This window comes from Planococcus citri, chromosome 5, assembly GCF_950023065.1.
Source record: "Planococcus citri chromosome 5, ihPlaCitr1.1, whole genome shotgun sequence".
NCBI lineage: Eukaryota > Metazoa > Arthropoda > Insecta > Hemiptera > Pseudococcidae > Planococcus > Planococcus citri.
In genome coordinates, this window is record NC_088681.1 from 39,098,126 (window position 1) to 39,116,757 (window position 18,632).

The 18,632-nt window shown below is 33.7% G+C and overlaps 1 protein-coding gene across 2 annotated transcripts in view; it reads left to right on the plus strand.

Moving 5' to 3' along the window:
* Positions 1 to 17,941, plus strand: part of aop (anterior open) — a 99,892-nt gene extending 81,951 nt beyond the window's left edge. For both annotated transcript variants that reach the window (XM_065365463.1, XM_065365464.1), the window contains 7 exons: positions 8,235 to 8,525; positions 8,627 to 8,734; positions 12,200 to 12,541; positions 12,660 to 12,881; positions 13,026 to 13,275; positions 16,304 to 16,677; positions 16,826 to 17,941. In XM_065365463.1, coding sequence (XP_065221535.1) covers positions 8,249 to 8,525; positions 8,627 to 8,734; positions 12,200 to 12,541; positions 12,660 to 12,881; positions 13,026 to 13,275; positions 16,304 to 16,667 — 1,563 coding nt within the window. In that variant the 5' untranslated portion in view covers positions 8,235 to 8,248 and the 3' untranslated portion in view covers positions 16,668 to 16,677; positions 16,826 to 17,941. The remainder of the gene's footprint in view (positions 1 to 8,234; positions 8,526 to 8,626; positions 8,735 to 12,199; positions 12,542 to 12,659; positions 12,882 to 13,025; positions 13,276 to 16,303; positions 16,678 to 16,825) is intronic.
* Positions 17,942 to 18,632: the final 691 nt, after the last annotated feature.

The window sequence follows — 18,632 nt, forward strand, 5'->3', positions numbered from 1 at the left end:
AATGTGAAATAGTTGTAGGTAGATGATGATGAATCCCGTCGCAATAGTTTTTATAACCGGTAAACACGCTGCGGCAGCGACGTCCAACGTTGCGGGACCGGTACGGCGACGAGTGCAGCGCCGCCCGCGTAGGACATCGACCAGCGGCGGCCGCGATATATTGCATATTTATGAGATCGAGGCGGCTCGACTCGATGTGAATGCTACGTATGTGCACACTTTTGTATGAAGAAGAGTGTTAACGAACTTGGCAAAACGAGGAAAAGAACACCTATAGTACTTCTCGTATGCATTTAAAAGGTACCTAGATTTTGGATTTGGTTGGCGGTTTCTTTGTTTCTCTTTTGCCTAATGTGGTTAGTTTTGGTATTGATATGTTTTGGGTCGATAACGAACGTGTGGAGGGATGAAGAAGATGGGTTTTTAGCTTGATCGTCTTCGTCTCTATGGATATGAGGATCTCGAGCTCGGAAACTCAGATTGGACGAATTCAAAGTTGTTAACCACGCTCTGCTACCATTTTCAGAAATTATGGAATTCGAATATTCTAGAGTGGCGGTGGTGGGGAAGAGGGGAGCATTCGAAATCTAGTCAAAACGAGGATCAATCGATGAAAATGAAAATTCCTCAAATATTTGATTTTTTCATAATTTCTATAAATGGTAGCAGAGCGTGGTTAACGACTGATGTTTTTTTAGCCCGACCATCTCTATGGATATAGGGATCTGGAATCCAGAAACTCAGATTGGACAAACTCAAAGTTGTAAACCATGCTCTGCTACCATTTTCAGAAATTATGAAATTCGAATGTTCTAGAAGTGGTGGTGAAGAAGGGGGAAGCATTGCATTCGAAGTCTAGTCAAAACTAGGACCAATCAATCAAAATGAAAATTCCTCAAATATTTGATTTTATTTCATAATTTTTTGAAATGGTAGCAGAGCGTGGTTAACGAGTTCGAGTTTATCAAATCTGAGAAGATTAAGTTGATTCATTTCCTTCTTGAAGAGGTAGCAGAGCATTAGTTTTAATTTTGAATTCGCAATTTGAGTAGCCTCTTCCCTTATTTGTGAATTATTTCGGCATTTCTTGAAATGGTAGCAGAGCGTGGTTTGTAAGTTTGAATTTATTCAATCGGAAATAACTTTTTTTTTAAATTTCATTCGATTTGATTTTCTTACTTTATTTCGTTTTGGCGTTTCTTGAAATGGTAGCAGAGCGTGGTTTACAAGTTTAAAATTATTCAATTGAAGTAAATCTTTTTTTTTTCAATTTTCATTCGATTTGGTTTCCTTACTTCAATCCAACTGTTTCAAGTCATCATTTCTTGAAGCAATTCTCTCCAATTCGTTTTCAAACCCAGTACTTATGATGGCTAAATTTGGGCACCTACATTTCGCTGATATTCTGAAAACCAACTGAGATGTTCTAATGAGAAAAAAAAGTACCAGAAATGACTGGACACAGTTAAACATAGACATCTCGGACATTGTAACAGATTTTATTCATTCCTACTCTCTTTCTCCTCTCAATTCTACCCCAAGTCGATGAGCTATAATAGCCTGGACTTTCTAAAAAAAAAAAAAAGATGTAGAAAAAATAAGAAATGGTACAAAAAAAAACTAAAAAAAGGCTCGTGTCTAGTGACCTTATTTTCTATACGTCGAAGTGAAATTACTGTGAAATCTCGTCCGTCTTTTGTTTAGTTTGACATGTTGTGTGGGTCGTAAAAATGGTGCGGTTTGACAAAAAAAAAGTAAAGAAAAAAAGGGTGTATTTCACATGCCCATCCGTTGCTCCACTAGGAAGATCCTTCGAGGAGAATGTGAAACAAAGAAGGCTGATTTCGTACTAGGTTTTTTCGCTATTTAAAGAAGAATAAGTTCTTTGTGCGGATAGCGGCAATGGTTGTGAAAAGTTTAATCAGTTAATGGAATCGCGGTGCGGAAATTGAGTGCTGGAACGTGTTCTTGTCGGGTTTTGATGGCTTTAATCGGATCTAGATCGATGAGTTTTTCTATACCTAACTGGCGTGTATCGATTTGGTTTTTGTAGCCCCTGGCAATATAGCGGAGCTTCTTCTTGTCTGTATATATGAGTGGCAAAGTGGCGATTTATTCGAGAGCTGCGATGGCGATGTGGTATTTCGAGTGCAAAATGATTAAACGAATATGATAAAGTACCTATATATATATTGGTTTATCGAAAGTCGTCGTCCGCAGATAAGAAGGAGAGGCCTGGCGCAGGTATGTCTGTAGTTATGCTTTTAAATTTGCATTTTACTTATTTTAACCAAGATGCTAATCGGTTTGGTTAATTTGCGGTGTCACACACTCAGCAGGGTGTGACTACTTTCTATACACACACAGAAAAATATATGTCTCAATTTTTTTAAATCAACACGACAACGAGTATAGTAAACGGCGAGCCATTGAATAATCAACTATGTCCGGTCCGGCCCGGCCTAGCCCGGCGTACACGCTGGAAATTTCGTTGTCGCCGGTCTGAATAAAAGCCACATTTACAATTGCTAATTAACTTCTTATTTCCGGTGGGTCAAAGCTAGATTAGGTAATCGTCAAGGACTCGACTCTATAGTAAACCTGTATTACATGATTGTTGGACAATCGAGCGACGCGACTAGCAACGTGTTGTGTTGTGTGACGTTTACTTCCGAGCTGCCAAAATTCTACTTTTTATGACTTTTATGAGTCGGATTTGGTATTCTGTATTTTTGTGGAAATTGCGTGACTGGTTTCTTCGAGATTGATTGAGATGTGTATCTTCTTTGTATAGGTTTATGATCGATTGGGTTTTGGTGATGATCTCTTGAAAAATGTCGTGAATTTATTCAATTTTATCACCCACTTCCTTTCTACTTTACCAGAGAATGCTGACTATAAATGGAGACAGGTGAGCCATTATACGAGAGTGGGGGGGGGGTGGTTCATGGATTTTGAGAACTAGATGGAGACCAACAGAATGGGGTACCTAGTTGGTGGCTGAAGACGAAAATGCTGGAGAATCAGAAATGATTTTTTCTATCCAGTCTTCTGCTCAGATCTTTACTGCTCTGGATGTAGGTTCAAAATTGTGGGAAACTACAAGTCCATGTACAGGTAGAGATCCGAGTGCTCCAAACACGCAATCTCCATCAGTCGCCTGAACGCAAATAGCAATAAATAATCATCTTGTTTGGGTCTGGGTCGTGACGTGTTAAACCAAGATAGGAAGAAAAGATCAGTACTTACATGAGTGGGATTGCCTCGAAAAGAAAAAAACCAAAGAGCAAAAAAGTACCTACAAACTCTTTAGGTTGTATATATATGTACTTAATTATTCAACGGATTTTCCACGCGAGAACCGCGTGCACTGGTACACTGGTACGCGAGGCTCGTATTTAAATCAAGAACCACACAAGCTAATTGTACTAGAGTAGTGGTAATTCAGTGGCCAGAAAATTCTACGAAGTGAATTACACGGAAAATATTAACGGACGATTGCTAGATCGGCATTCTGAGAAACTATAAATTCATAGAACATGATGGCGATGATGGAAATGATGCAGAAACCGTAGGGCTTGGCAGGGAAGTGAGAAGAGGGCACAGAGGCTTGGTATAGGAAAACACGACGACGACGACAACTTAACACCGTCTTATTTCGTTTCAACTTGTATCGCATGCTTATTGTTAAGCTGTCAACTTCCGAATAACAACATTCTTTTGCTGAAACGTTGCTGGTATTTCCGGCACTCATCTTCGCGCCTCACCCGGCTCTCTCGCGGGTCCATAGCCCAGCGTTGTTGTAACCGACGTCGTCCTCGCCTCATCACCTCTTCCACACAGATACCACAAACTACACAGTACACAGACAGTACGATGAGTCGTGTAAACGTCTTGATACGCTGCACAGCTTCAAGTATACATATAGATGATTTTATGTGTAATGTGTAGTATAGATGGAGAATTGGAGATGCAAATAGAGATGATTTAACGGATCCGATGTGTCTGCGGTGGAATTCCTGCTGTGGTCTCTTATTGCGCAGTTCCATATTGTTTTGTGTACTTGTGTGTGGTGCACGCACACGCCAGAAAAGATGATGGCATGGAATCTCTGTTCCGATGAAATGAAATGGTCGATATAATAAACAAAATGGAATTTATAGTCATTTCGAATGCAGATTGCCAGGGATTTTCATCGTTGTTGGGTAAATAAAGATGACGATGTTAAAGGTTCTCGATGAGGTCATCCATTACCCAATAAATGATATTCCAGCGTTATATACACATGCATTAATGATTCATTTAGTATTGTTTTCTTTTCGAGTTGTCATGTGAGTGAAGTTACTGGAAGAAAAGTGATCTTTTGTTCAGTGAAGATGGAAATAGCGATGATGGCAATGAATTTTCTGAAAAAAAAAATACTGTGTTGTGTTAGCACTTTTTTGAACAAAGTGCTTAGCGTTTCTATTTATGTCTGAAACCTTGAGGTATGTATTGTTTTTTTTTTCAGTTGTGTTTTGAGTTTTGACTGCATTGTTGAAAGATTTTTGAACTGTTTCAAATGGTTGTTCAAAATTTAATGAAGGGTTGTGAGAATCCTGCTCATAAGAAAGATGCATACTTGTATTTGTTTTATTTGCATAATTTAGGTTCTCTCAACAACATTAGCTAACCATGAAAAATTATACGATTGCATGTGATGGCTGAAAAATCAAACTCGGATCAACTGCTTGGAAAACAAATCCGAACTAATAAAAAAAAATTGTTGAACCAGATATAGGGAAATTGAGAAAACATAAAGGGACTTATTTTGATTACCTGTACAGGGTGCCTAGAAATATCGGGCACCCCAAAGAAAGTTTTTCATTGAAAATATAGGTTGGCAACGTGAAATAGATGCATATGATTGGTGGAATGTTATCTCTCCAGTCTAACAACCAATCATGTGCTATCATTATTATTATTCACTGTAACCAACTGACATATTTAGCCGAAATTTTTTTTAGGGATACCCGATATTTCTGGGCACCCTGTACCTAACCAAAACTTATGATGTTGCAGATGATTTTTCAGTCTTTTCAGAATTTTTAAATTTCAAATATACCTGCCTATTTTTTTTTATTTTTTTTTTGAAAAACTCAAAATTTGATCAAATTGAGGCAGAAAGCTGAAACCTGAAATTCGGTCAACACTTAATTTTTGACCTCCCAAATCAATCAGTGCTTGTTTCAAAAGAACTTATATCCTTTAGAAATTCATCTTGGAAAGAGCCCAGATGAAATGCAGAACAATCAGGAACTGGTTTTGTATGTTTGAAATGATGGAAGTGGTTACAAGGATGGTTAATCTCAGATTGAGATTAAGAACTTTGAATTTTGTTCTCTCCTTTTTTATTTACAAAGTTTTTTGAAATTAGAAAAAGGCTTCAGAATATCTCAAAACCATCATCTATAGATTTTTGGAAGGTCAATTTTTTTCTACTTTAGAGGAGCATTCAATGAATCACGACATCACGTGACTTGATTTTTTTAGAATTTTCTCCCCTCCCCCTCCATATGTGCTCTCTTCCATCATAAGTGCCTATTTTGAAAAATAAAGTAGGTATTTGAACCATCTGCCTAGATAAGCTCTTACACAAGTTAACCAGAATTTAAAATTATTGTTTCAAGTTTCGATTAAATTTCCACGAAGTCGATTTAAACTGTCCAAAATTTGTTGGTTTTAAAAAAATCGACATTTAGGGTAACGACCAGTTTCTCGACCCCTCCCCCCTCTGGAGCGTATTTTTCGAAAATACTCGTCAGTCATCAATTATCACCCAACAAATCTACAGAAAAATTGACCAGTTCATTGAATGTAGCGCTGTTTTCTCATCAAAATGCAATATTTGTACAGAATTCAACTCAATTAGATCAGCTTGAAAAAATTATTCTACTCTCAAAAGGCGAGTTCACTACTTTTTTGACCCCCGTCCCTTTTTGATCGCCAATTGAGATTCTATTCCTAATAAATCAAAAGTGTATTTATGTTACATATATTTATGATTCAAAAACAGAAAATTAGTGAAAATTAATCATTTATTTTTAATTTAGTTTTGTTTAAAAAGTTCAATTTCCATTTTTTTTTTTTTGTACATGGTCACGAGTTGTAAAGGTTGTGAAATACATAAAATCACTATAGCAAGTTGAGAAACTTAATTCAATCATCAGCAAGATCATTTAAATCTGGTGAAGATTAAAGAAAATATTCTACTTAAAAGGTGGTTTAATTAATTTTGACCATTCCTTTTACTGCTGGAAAACTTTATTAAAATACAACAAATTAAAAAATGTCGCTTCTTTGCAAAAAATGTATAATGTGTCACTCATTTTCCAAAATTGCTCAAAAGTCTCACTTTGTTTCCAAAAACTGCCAAAAAGGTGTGCCTGTTTGCTGAAATTTTCATAAATCTCGCTTTTCGCCTAAATTCTTCAAAAAAGTCACTTTTTCAGAAAAAAATGTAAAAAAAAGTCTCACTTCATTGACAAAAATTACAAAAGAGTAGAAACTAGAAAGTATCACTTTTTTCCAGTTATTTACAAAAAGTCTTTGTATTTTGCCAAAATTGAAAAAAATGCTCAATTTTTATCAACCTGCTAGATATAAAATTTTGCTTTTTTTACCGAAAAAAATAGCCCACCAAAAATGGTCAAAAACTATCTCTGTTTTTCTAAAAAAAAAACCTGCCACAAAGTTTAATTTTTTTCAAAAATGAAGTACTAAAAATCGTTTTTTTGCTGTAAAAATTCGCGATTTTTTTCTCCTAAAATTGCTTAAAAGTCTCGCAATTTTGCCAAACATTTCCGAAAAAGCTCTCTATTTGCTAAAATTATGCCAAAAATGCACATTTTTCACTATAGAAATTGTCAAAAACTCTTGCTTTATTAACTAGGTACCAAAAAGTTCCCAAACAGCCTTACTTTTCTGATAAAAATTTGGAAAATGTATCATTTTTTTGCTGGTAATTCTCAGAAAGTTGCCTTTTGTTTTCCTTGATATTTCTCATGAAATCTTCCAATTCCCCCCCCCCCAGGTCAATATTTTTGTTGTTGAAAATTTTGAATTTTTCATCACAAAAAATCAATTTTTCCAAAGCTTGTACCAAAAAAAAAAAAAAAAGGATCATGAATTATTGTCTTATTTTAATTTTTAAGAGTATGATAAATTTTTCTATAAGGCTGTTTTTTTACAACATTTCGAGCGAAATTTTCAGAGTTCAACTTCACCGAATGATTTTTTCAACACCACGAGGCATCGTATGCATCTCAGTATCGCCCTAGACTCAGCTACTGGTATTGAGGCGTACATTGTTTCGTCGATATTTCGATCGAGATTAATTTTTCCATCACCTATAAGCTTTTTATTGTCGCACAAAAGCGAAGCATTTCTTTTATGCATTGTTGCTAGAAATAACTTTACAATTACAAAGCGTCGTTGCGAGAGATTTTCCAAGAAATGTGCGTTCATACCTGGGGCCATAATTGGAAGTCCGAATCCGCGAATAAATTTATTTTTGCGGTGTAATACGATGAGCCTATATGACGTGTAAATGAAAATACACATTGCACACTGCTGTCTTTTCTCCTTCTTCATCAGTTCTTCGTACCTATATGTAGTTGTTGTGTCTTCTTCATCTTCTTGATTCGTTTCTATTGTAATACCCATAGGACATGGGCATGGGCGTATTATCAAGATGTGATCGTTGTACCCATAACTGCCTGCGTGTGCAAGAGGGCGATGATAAAAAAAAGGCGCGAAGCAGGCGGAGAATAGGCGATATGTGTGTGCGAGTGTATGAGTGAATTAATATGTGTCGATGATGATGATGATGATGATGCTTATCAAAGAAGCGAACTTTCGCAAAGGAATGTGCAACATTCATAAACAGGACAATGATCTCGCGAGTATAATTAATGCAATACGAGTGCAAAAAAATATACATAAGAAACGTGTACGTATTGTAGTTGTACACTGTGTAATGTGTACGTACAGTGCACACATTTATAAGTAATATGTCGCGTAATTATATTGCGTGTACGAATCGAATGATATTGGTGTTTTTTTTCTATGTCGAATATTAAATTTTAATCAAAGAACTCTAATTCTATAAAAGTCAGAATGAGCTCGAAGTTCGGAGCTGTATTTTGAAATACCCTGGATTAATATTTGTTGTTGTTTTTTTTTTCTGTTTGCAGTTGTTACTATTGAGATGAAATTAATGCCGATACAGCTTTCGCCAATCCAGCCAGGGAATGCAAGAAATAACGACGCACCCCTACATTCGCCTTCGTCCATTGCCGCCGGCTCGTTATTTGGTCAATCAGTTAACGGTAACGCGAACTTGGATCATAGGATGTCGTTGTTCAATCATTCCGAACTGATTTGGCGATACGGACCGTTGACTTTTTCATCGGCTGCGCCCGCCGCGGCTGCGGCCGCTACATACCCTCCGTTAGATTTTAAGAATCATTTACCTACCAATTTAGGTAAGTCAGCATCCAAACTCTTAGGAGTAAATGAGAAAATCCGAGTTTTTAGCTCGAAATTAATTTTGGTTATGATGATAATGATGATGTTGTTGTTGCAGCCTGTGATCCTAGACTATGGAATAAAGAAGATGTTCTAGCCTTTTTGCATTGGTGCGAGATCGAATTCGATTTACCTCGCTTCGATATCGATTTATTTCAAATGAATGGTGAGTATATCGAGACGTGTTTTGTACATGATATTGTGAACTGATTGAAACTGGATTCAGGTCGATCCTCTTTGTATAGTTGAAAATGTATCTATTTACGATTTCTCTGTTTGAATTTGACTCTTTATGAGACCATTCTTGTGCAAGGTGTCGTTGCTACGAAAGTTCAATTCCAGGATGGTGGATCTGGTCAGGTTCGGATACAGAATGAAGGAGGAGAGGGAGAGATTACTTTTTTTCGATATTTTAAGTTCACACAAGGTTTATGAAGGTTTGTAGAACCATAAGAAATTGGAAACTAACAAGAACTTTTTTCTTTTTTGGAATTATTTCGCCTAAAAGGTCATCGAAGGTCATACTTTTCTCAATTCGGGGGGGATGATAAAATTGTAAAATTAATCCACCTGTACGGATTCCTAGTCAGATCTAGATCAGATCAGTTCAAATACAATCAGGTTTCCTCTATTGGATCTGATCAGGATTTGATTCGATCAAATCTTTGATCTGCCAAACTCTAAGCCTGATCGGATCGGATTCGAAGCAAGTCAAATGGATCCATGGAATGTCTGGATTTAATCAGGCTTGATCAGTGATCAGATCCAATAATTTTCCCCTTGGGTTGAAGTAAAAAAGTTTTTTTTTTTTTGTTAAATCAAAACGTAACAGAAATGTAAAAAAAGGTTTACCAAAATCCTGGAATTGAATTTCTCAACCATATTCTCGAATTTTGAAAATCTGAATTAGAATTAAGGTCCCTGTCACTGGTTCAAATTTTAAGCGAGGCTTGAAAATTTTGAAAGTTTCGTCATTAAAATTGGGTGCTGCGAATTGTTCCTCAAAAATTCTCTTATTTAAAAAAAAAAAATCAACAACATCGTTAATTTTTTTTTTTTAAATTTGTTTTGCTATAAAATTAGGTTAAAATGCCATGACAATTGACGCTAATTTTTACAAATTTATTGTAGATTATTTCAATCTGGCAATTTGTTTGAAAGATTTTGAAAAAAAAATGAAAAATCTTGAATGCCTAATTATGGAAAACTCTGAAAATATCAAAAACATAATTTTTTTAAGAGGTATTATCGTTGGAAATTTCCTGACGATTGTCTTACATGTTGCCCAAAATGTAATGAAAAGTATTCGAAATGTTGTAAAAATTGATCAAATATTTTCTAAAATGGCCAAAAGTATCGAAAAATGATCATAAAAATCATAAAAATTGATTTAAGAGCAGTTTTATCTTTTTCATATTTTTGTGCAATTTTTGTGGTACGTTTCGAATCTTTTTCATTAAAATTTAGATGATTTTTTTCAATATTTGACCCTTATGGAAAATTTTTTAATAATCACTGTGCTTTTGATATTTTAAAGGAGTTTCACAAAATTTGAAATTTTTTATTAATTTTTCAAAAAATGTTTTTTATTAACTTTCATTATTTTTTGAAATTTTTTTAGAATTTTATTAATGGTTTAAAATCATTTTCACGCTTTGTGAATAATTTTTACGAAATTGTACCAAATTTTTGCAATTTTTTGTTCGGTTTTCGTTATTTTCTATCACTTTTTCATTACCTGTATTTAATTATTCATTTCTTAAAAATTACTTTTGTGGTTTTTAACACTACGTGTAATGTCAAGTTTTCAAAGCCTTTTTTTGTGCTTTCTAAAATTTATTTCTCTAAATTTTTTTACATTATTTTCAGTTTTTTAATAAAATATTAAAATGAATCTTTCGTTACCTACAATATTTCTTTATGTACATATTTTATTGTTTCAATGCTTTTGATGTGTCTAAGAAGCAAATTCCCCCTCCCCTCTTCCATTATCTTCTGCTGTAGAAATGAGTACAAATTATTGGGGAAAAAACAACCAAGCAAACAACAACAACAACAACTACAATTTTTTACAAAATTTATGAATTTTCCTTGACTTATATTTTTCTTTGTTTTTTTGAATAACATTTTAACCAATTTTTTGATTTTTGTCTTCTTTTGGAATTACTTTGCAAATAATTATTTTTGTAGAATTTACTGAATTTCCATTTTAGTTTCATGAAATTTTTCACACGTTTATCTGATTTTTTGTTTGGTTTTCTAATTTTTTAACAGTTTTTTTGTGTTTCAATGATTTTTCTAAATAATTTTCAACATGTTTTATGACAAAATAGCTTCTTCGCGATTTATTAATCAGTTTATGATGATTTGACAGCTTTTGGTTCATTTTATATCCGTTCGAAGCATTTTTTCTTATTTTAAGCTCGTTTAAAAATACTTTTCTTATCAAGAAAACATTTTTAAAAATTGTAGTATTTTTTTTGGTCAATGATTTGGTGTTTCTGGCGTCTTCGTCAGTCAAATCCCTCCCTTTCTCGCCCATTATTTGTGATTTTCGTATAGAAGTCTGAAATGTTTGATTTCGTGGTGCCTGATTCTGATGAATTATCAATTTTTTAACACGATTCTTATTATTGGAATAATGATTTTTTTTATAACCATCTGAAAATATCTGAAAAAGTTGTCAATTTTTACGTTTTTTATCAATCAATCAATCAATCAATCAATCAATATTTTGCTCTTCAATTTGACGAATGAAACCCAACCTCCCGTCACTAGAAAGGTCAAAACTGTCAAAAAGGCCAAAAACTAAAAAAACTAAAAAAAAAAAAACGTGTTCAGTGGTTCTAAACATGGATATGATTTTCCCCAATTTTTTTATGGAAATTTTTTGCCCATTGTTTTTAAATAAAATATTTTTGTAAATCTCGGATAAGTCACATCTTTTCTACGAAGCCTCATTTAATTCGATTTCGATTCTCTTGCCTCTCTCTTCCTCCGACCATGCATGAAAAATTTATTCGGCTAAAAAAATTGACTAAATAATTAACTGTTTGAATTTGATATACGTATTTTCCTCAGTGAATTCGATCAAAACACATCGTTTGCGTAACCAGAGAAAGTACACGTATTATTTACATATAAATTACTCGAGTAAAAATAAAGCAACCTTGAAAACAGAATTTCGATGAAATCGTCCGTCCGCTGAATTTCGCGTATTTTTATTTTATCGTCGGACGTGAAACCGAAACGACGAATTTATAATATTTTTGTTTAATGTTTTATTTCTACGTGTAAATTTCAAATCGTTTATACATATAGGGAAAAAATATACGAAAACATGAGACGACGACGCGGACGGTCGCGCGATCGTATGTACGTTGAAAAATTCGATTTCCATATCGATAAATTTATAAACACGATAGAAGGTTATTTATATTTGTAGTTGTACTCAAACAACAGTCAGAGAGGTGATTCAACTGCTCGAGCTCGAGCTCGAACTCGAACGACCCCGACCCCACGCACGGCACACGCACACGATGGCAGGAAATGAATTACATATAACAAAGTGTTGAAGTACGATAATATTGCAATCGATCTAATTCGTTTTGTGCATTTTTGGTGTTGGCAGGAAAAGCTTTATGTTTGCTGACGAAGCAAGATCTCGGCGAAAGATGTCCGGGAGCTGGTGACCTTATATATAACGTGCTTCGATGGCTGATCCGAGACGGTACCAATGGCAGCCAGCAACACTTACCACATAGTCCTGTAACACCTCATTTTCCTATAACGCCGTCTTGGTGTCTACCTATACCTCCGCCGCAGGATTACTCGCATGTCAGTTCGGTGGCTGGTTCATTCCATAATTCGGTTACGCTGAGTCCGGCTCCTTCTGTCGATAGTCAGTCTGGCAGCCCTAAACAGCCCGATCAATCGACCTCGTCCGCTTTTGCTGTTACGTCGAATGGAAATTGTACGTATTTGGCTGCCGGTTATGTCATCCGACGCGATGCGATGGCTTATATACTACGATCTAGATTCGATTTTGTTGTATACCTACTATATCGTTATGTATGTGTTAAAAATTACAGCGTACAGAAATGGCGTAGCTAATGGTACTAATAATTCGGGAAGTAATCAGTCAGACTCGGAAGTAGAAGAAAATGCCGATAATGTACATTCTCCGACATCGATGCCGCTCGCGTCGTCTACCAGTTCGCCTCCATATTCGCCTAGACCTTTGTCCAAGTCGTCCTCAAATCAGATATTTTTCCCTTCGACAGATAACTCCAATTCGTCGGAACCGAATACGAGTAAGTGGGTGAACTCAGTCATCGTCACTATAACATTATGTATTTGGCCTAAAATTACACGCATCGTTTAGTACCTAGCTTACACTCGTACACTTTTTACCTTTCTCTCATATGGGAATGTTTTTCTTTTTCTTCGCGTTACAGATGGACGACTATTGTGGGATTTCTTACAACAATTGTTAAACGATTCGATGCAAAGGTATACGAATTACATTACGTGGAAGAACCGTGACTCGGGCGTGTTCAAAATCGTCGATCCGCCTGGTTTAGCCAAACTCTGGGGCATACAGAAAAATCATCTGTCCATGAATTACGATAAAATGTCGCGAGCTTTAAGATATTATTATAGAGTTAATATATTACGTAAAGTTCAGGGAGAACGTCATTGTTACCAGTGAGTATGCCTTTGGTTGTGTACTAGGGGGTCATTGACCTTATTTTGATCCTGCGTTTATCAAATTTACTCCGAGCTCGTACGTATTATTTCAATCTGACGAAGAGAAATTTGGAATTTTTGTCAATGTTTCAAAATTAAGTATTTGCTTTTCAGCCTGTTCTCCTAATTTAGCTGCCATCATCTACGACTTCATTTTTCTTCATCTATGCTTGGAAACAAAATCCTGGAAAACGGTCCGTACATTGTTTATTTGAAATGAGATGGATCAAACTGGCGGAGGAAGGTGGGAGACAGCAAAACAAGTTTACCTTTCTATTATAAAAAAATTGATCGGAGTGGAAGCATTTTTTTTTTTTTTCAAGAAGATGAAAAAATTAGGAAAATTTTTATGAATGATACTGATATGAAAAATTGCATCTTCAATTGAAAATCTTAGGTTTACAGTTGCTTGATTATCTTTAATCTCATCATAATTTTCTTCAAGTTGATCACTTTTATTCGGATTTGGTCTTTTTAGGTAGCACTATTAGATAGATAGATAGATGAGCCGATAGTTTGTCTACCCTTCCCCCTCCCCTCCCCACCCCTCAATATTTAATAGGGCCTCTCATAGGATGAATAATCGATCTTAATTTGTGTTTTTCTCAAAATTTGAATGAAAGTGTGAAAAAACTTTTGCAATCGTGAAAACTTGAAATTTGTTGGCAACCTTCTCTCCCCCCCCCCTCTCAAAAAACAGAAAAAAATCTGAAAGTTTTAACGTTTTGAAAAGAAAAATGAAAAATATTTTGTGTATGCGGAATATGAATACTTTTACCAAAAAAAAGTTGTATATTCATCATTTAATCTTTTTTTAAATTTTGTTGATTGAAATCTATTTTTTTTTGTTTTTTTTTATGGAAAAATTATTTAGTTTTTTTGAAAGAGTTTTCAAATTTTGAAACTGGAAGGTTGTGGAGTTAAAAAATTATTATTATGAGAAAAAAGAAATTTTCAGGATCAAAATTTAATATTTGTATTTTTTTCAAATTGTGGGACTGAAATGTATTTTTGTTAATTTTTTTTTATTAAAAATTTTGATGCAGTTCGAAGTTTTGATACTGAGCATCTGTGAGAAGGAACTGAAGGAAAAGAGCCTGAATGCAATAAATACTTTATCAATTTTTTTTCAAGTTCATCTCTAAAATTTTAAAAAATGAATAAATACTTGAATTAAAGATAAGAATTTAGTATTTTTGTTGAAAGTGAATCAGACTGAAAAGAAAAATCCCTCGTAAAAATGCTTTCTCTTTTTTTAATTTAATTTGTTTATTAATTTTGAATCCACTCCAAGTTTGAAAATTAAGATAGTGTGAGGGTAAAGGAGGGAAGGGGGAAGCATATGGTTGAAGTTTTCTCAAATTTTTCTCAAATCATTTGTAGAATTGAAGAAAGAATGAAATAAGTAGAAGAACAGAAAGCATATTTTTTGCTGAAAATAAAAATGAATTGGAAATCATTTTTTGAGATAAAAATATACACTCTATAAATGTATTTTAGTACTTTATTTTCAATTTTGAAACAATTTTGAATTTTTAAAGTGAACTTTGCAAAGTGATTTTTTCAAAATCCTTTCCAAAACACTTTTTTGAGTGAAAATGAATTGAAAACAATTTTTTGGGATAAAAATAAATTACTTTGATCCCCTGCAGTTTTGATGCTGAGCTATTTGGGATTTGGGAGGAAGGGGAGTAAATGATTGTTCAATATTCACCAAAATATCTCTCTTTTTCACACATTTTTTGTGATCATTTCACTTCTATTAATTATTTTCATTTGTGGTTGGGAAAAAATGGGCGAAGAAAATGGTTTTTGTTTTTTCAATTCTATATTTTTACGTTAAGCTTATTAACTTTTTTCCATTTTATCTTTGAGTGTTCATTTTTTGAAAGATAAAGTTAAAGTAGAGAACGAAATTAAATTGTATCACTTTCTGCTTGAAATTTGCAATCTCAAATGTAAGAATTTTTTGCAATTTTAGTAATAGAACAAAACATTTAGGCAATTTTGACAAAAACGAGTTTTCTTTGTAGTTTTAATTAAAAGGTTGGATTTTTTCCAATTTTAAGTGAAAAAAAAATCTACAAATTACGAAAAAAACTGGTATTTTTACGATCTTGGGTAAAAAATAAATCAACTTTTTGGTAATTTTGACAAAAAAATTGATTATTTTACGTCCAAGAAAGTGGGACATTTTGGAAATTTTTACTAGAAAAAAAAGTAATTTTTTCTGCAAATTTTGGCAAAAAACAAAACTTTTTGAAGATTCTGATTAGAAAAAAAAAAAAGAAAAGAAAAGAATTCTCACAAAAAACTAGAATTTTTCAATTTTAGCCAAAAAAGTACCTTAAGATTTTTTAAATCATATTTTTTACGACCAAAATGCTAAAGTTTCTGGATTCCTACTTTATTTTGATCAAAAAAAGTTTTCTCTGCAATTTTGGGCAAAAAAAACTTGGCAATTTTGATAGGAAAGAGGGAGTTATTTTGATAATTCTGATAACTCTCTTCCTTTAAATAAAGGGTTTATCGATCGTTGCTATAATATTTACTTTTCAAAAATTTCGTGACTGCGTCCTCTTTTTCTTCCAATTTTCAAAACGCCGGGGTCAGGAGAGGGGGTAACTTTCATCTTCAAATGTACGAAGTTTATTGTGAGCACTCAATGAAAAAAAAAGATGAATTCATGAGGAAGGAATTCATCCTTCGCTTTCTGGAATTTCGAAAAATAGGAAAATTGTGTGACTTTTCTAGCGCAATATTTTGCATTGGGAAAAACTGAACTCGAAAATCTTCGCTGAAATATCCTGAAACCAATCTTTTCTTCCCTTCCTACTCTCATAATTATTAATAATAAAAACAGAATTCGTGATAAAATTTTTGAGAAAAATCGATAAACGCGAGATCAAAATTCAGTCAAACTGATCCAATGTATCCTCAACGTAATTGTACCTCAGCTAATACCAAACTTGTCTTTTTTTTGCAGATTTTTACGAAACCCGAGCGAATTAAAAAGCATAAAAAACATATCGCTACTGCGGCAGCAAATGAGCCCGTCGTTGAACCAGTCCAAAGTGAAACCCGAACCACAAGAAGAAAGTATGGAAGACGATATCGGTCCGACTGATCTCAGCATGAATCAGAACTCGTCGAGTAGACTTCAGAGTCCGGCCGTTATCAAAGATAACCAAGAACGGTTTCAGTTTCCGCAAGATTTAAGCGTTAGCCCGATGCAGCTTCAGGTCAACATGGAAGCTCGCGAAACTTTTACCAGACAATTAGATAATTTACCTAGTTCTCCGAATGGCGTCTCGTCTCAGATACAAATCAAAGTAGAAGAAGCTTCCTAGTATTGGTAAGGTTAGTACCTACCTTTTATTTATTCATTTCCAATTTCCATCTTGGACTTATACCTACCTACCCTAAATTATGAAATAGGTAGCTAGATTTTTTTTCAAATATGTGACGATAGATTCTAACCGAACGTATTTTGACTTTTTTGTTACAGGTAATTAATTTTTGTTGAATGTTTCGTTGTCTTCCAACCGTTGAATATTACCATAGAGAGATGCAACGTATTTATACATCAGTTCTCCGGCATGGGCGCCTGTAGCTTTCTTCCAGTTTGACGAGGGTCCGAAGAAGACAGCTTATTTATTATAAGAATTTTTAATCTTATAAACAATTTTTATGATTCAAAATGGTGCAAAAATGTATTCCAATGAATATTTTCATGTTCGTGAAATCAATTAAGTGAAAATATTCCTTCACCCTGTGGAATTTTGCGCTGAAAGGACGTGAATTTGAATACTTTTACCGCGTAATTTACATAAAAGTATTTTAAAAAATCATATTTTTACTTTTTATTTGCATCTTTAAAAAAAAAATGAAAAGCCCAGGCGCTCGTGTTTTCCGGCCATGTAGCCTTGAAATAGTATTGCATCGACAATCAGTATTACGTCGCTAAATATTCTGTGATATGATGTTTCAAAAAAACAAAAAACAAAAAAAGGAAAGATGTTTTGGAATTTTATTATCTCATTTCTCTTTTTTTAAAAAAGGCTGTTCGACGTTGTGTTCATTTCTGGTTTTTAAGCTGCTCTTCGATGAATATATTTTTTTATAAAGCGATGATATTTTTAAACTGAAAAAATTTTATACACGCGGATCATTTTACAAACAACGCGCCAGTAATCAAACAACGAACGTAATCCCAGTTTATTTATTAAACTATTTAATTTTTCTTGTTTTTTTTTCTATTTTGTAAATAAGGGATTTAAAAAAAAAATTAATTTAACCGTTTAATTTTGTTTGTCGTTTTTTTCAAAAATGTTTTTATTTTATGCTTTTCACTATGTATGTGGAATTTGATTCGAGTTTTGTTTCGTTTTTTTTTTCTTGTTCTTATAGTTCGGGCACACGAATGTGAAAATCAGTTTTTCTGTTTCTTGATTAGTAAATCAAATATTTTATTTTAAAAAGATCTCAAAATGTGTATTAAAAGCACTTGGATATTAATTTGGGCTATGTAAATTATAAGTTTGTACATATTTTACCGCTTTTTCTCGTATACAAATATGTATTTTTCATTTCTTGTAAAAATATTATAATTATTTCTATGAAACTTTGTTTTATTTTGCTGTCTTTGCGAGTTTTTGGAAACGTAATTTTGATTTTGATTTTAAATCAACGGTCTACGATTAAATGAAACCAAGCAAGCTAGACCAAAAAAGCATTTTTGAATTTTTGAAAATTTAAAAAATTCAAAAAAAGCTGTTTTAGAGAATTATTTCAACTTTTCTTGAAATATGTTATGGTTTTTTAGATCAAAGTGGAACGATTTTGGGTTATTCTTGAGCCTCCAGCGATTTTTTAATTTCCCTCAGAAATTCTAAATTGCTCTGATAAAACCGAAACCCGCGAAATTCCAGAAGTGCGAGTTCAAAAGTGAAATTTTTTACCAATTTGTGGATTCCAGAAAAGCGAAAATCAAATTTTCAAAGAAGGAATAAAGATAGGTTTTTGTCAAGATATTCTCTGGTAAGTTTATACGATCACCCGACTCGAAAACAATCCTAATTTTACCTTTTTAGAGTCTCTAGCGAATTTTCCAACTTCAGAAATTTCAAATCGCTCTGAAAGGGCCAAAAATTGAAAAAAAAAAACCTTTGTCGCCAATCAATTGAGTCAAATGAGGAAGATTTTTCGGCACTGCGCAGCACTGGAATTTCCCAAATTATCCGAATCTCAGACCGTCGTCATGATTATCATTTAAATTCTAGAAATAATGACATCCAAATGATTTCACTTCTTCT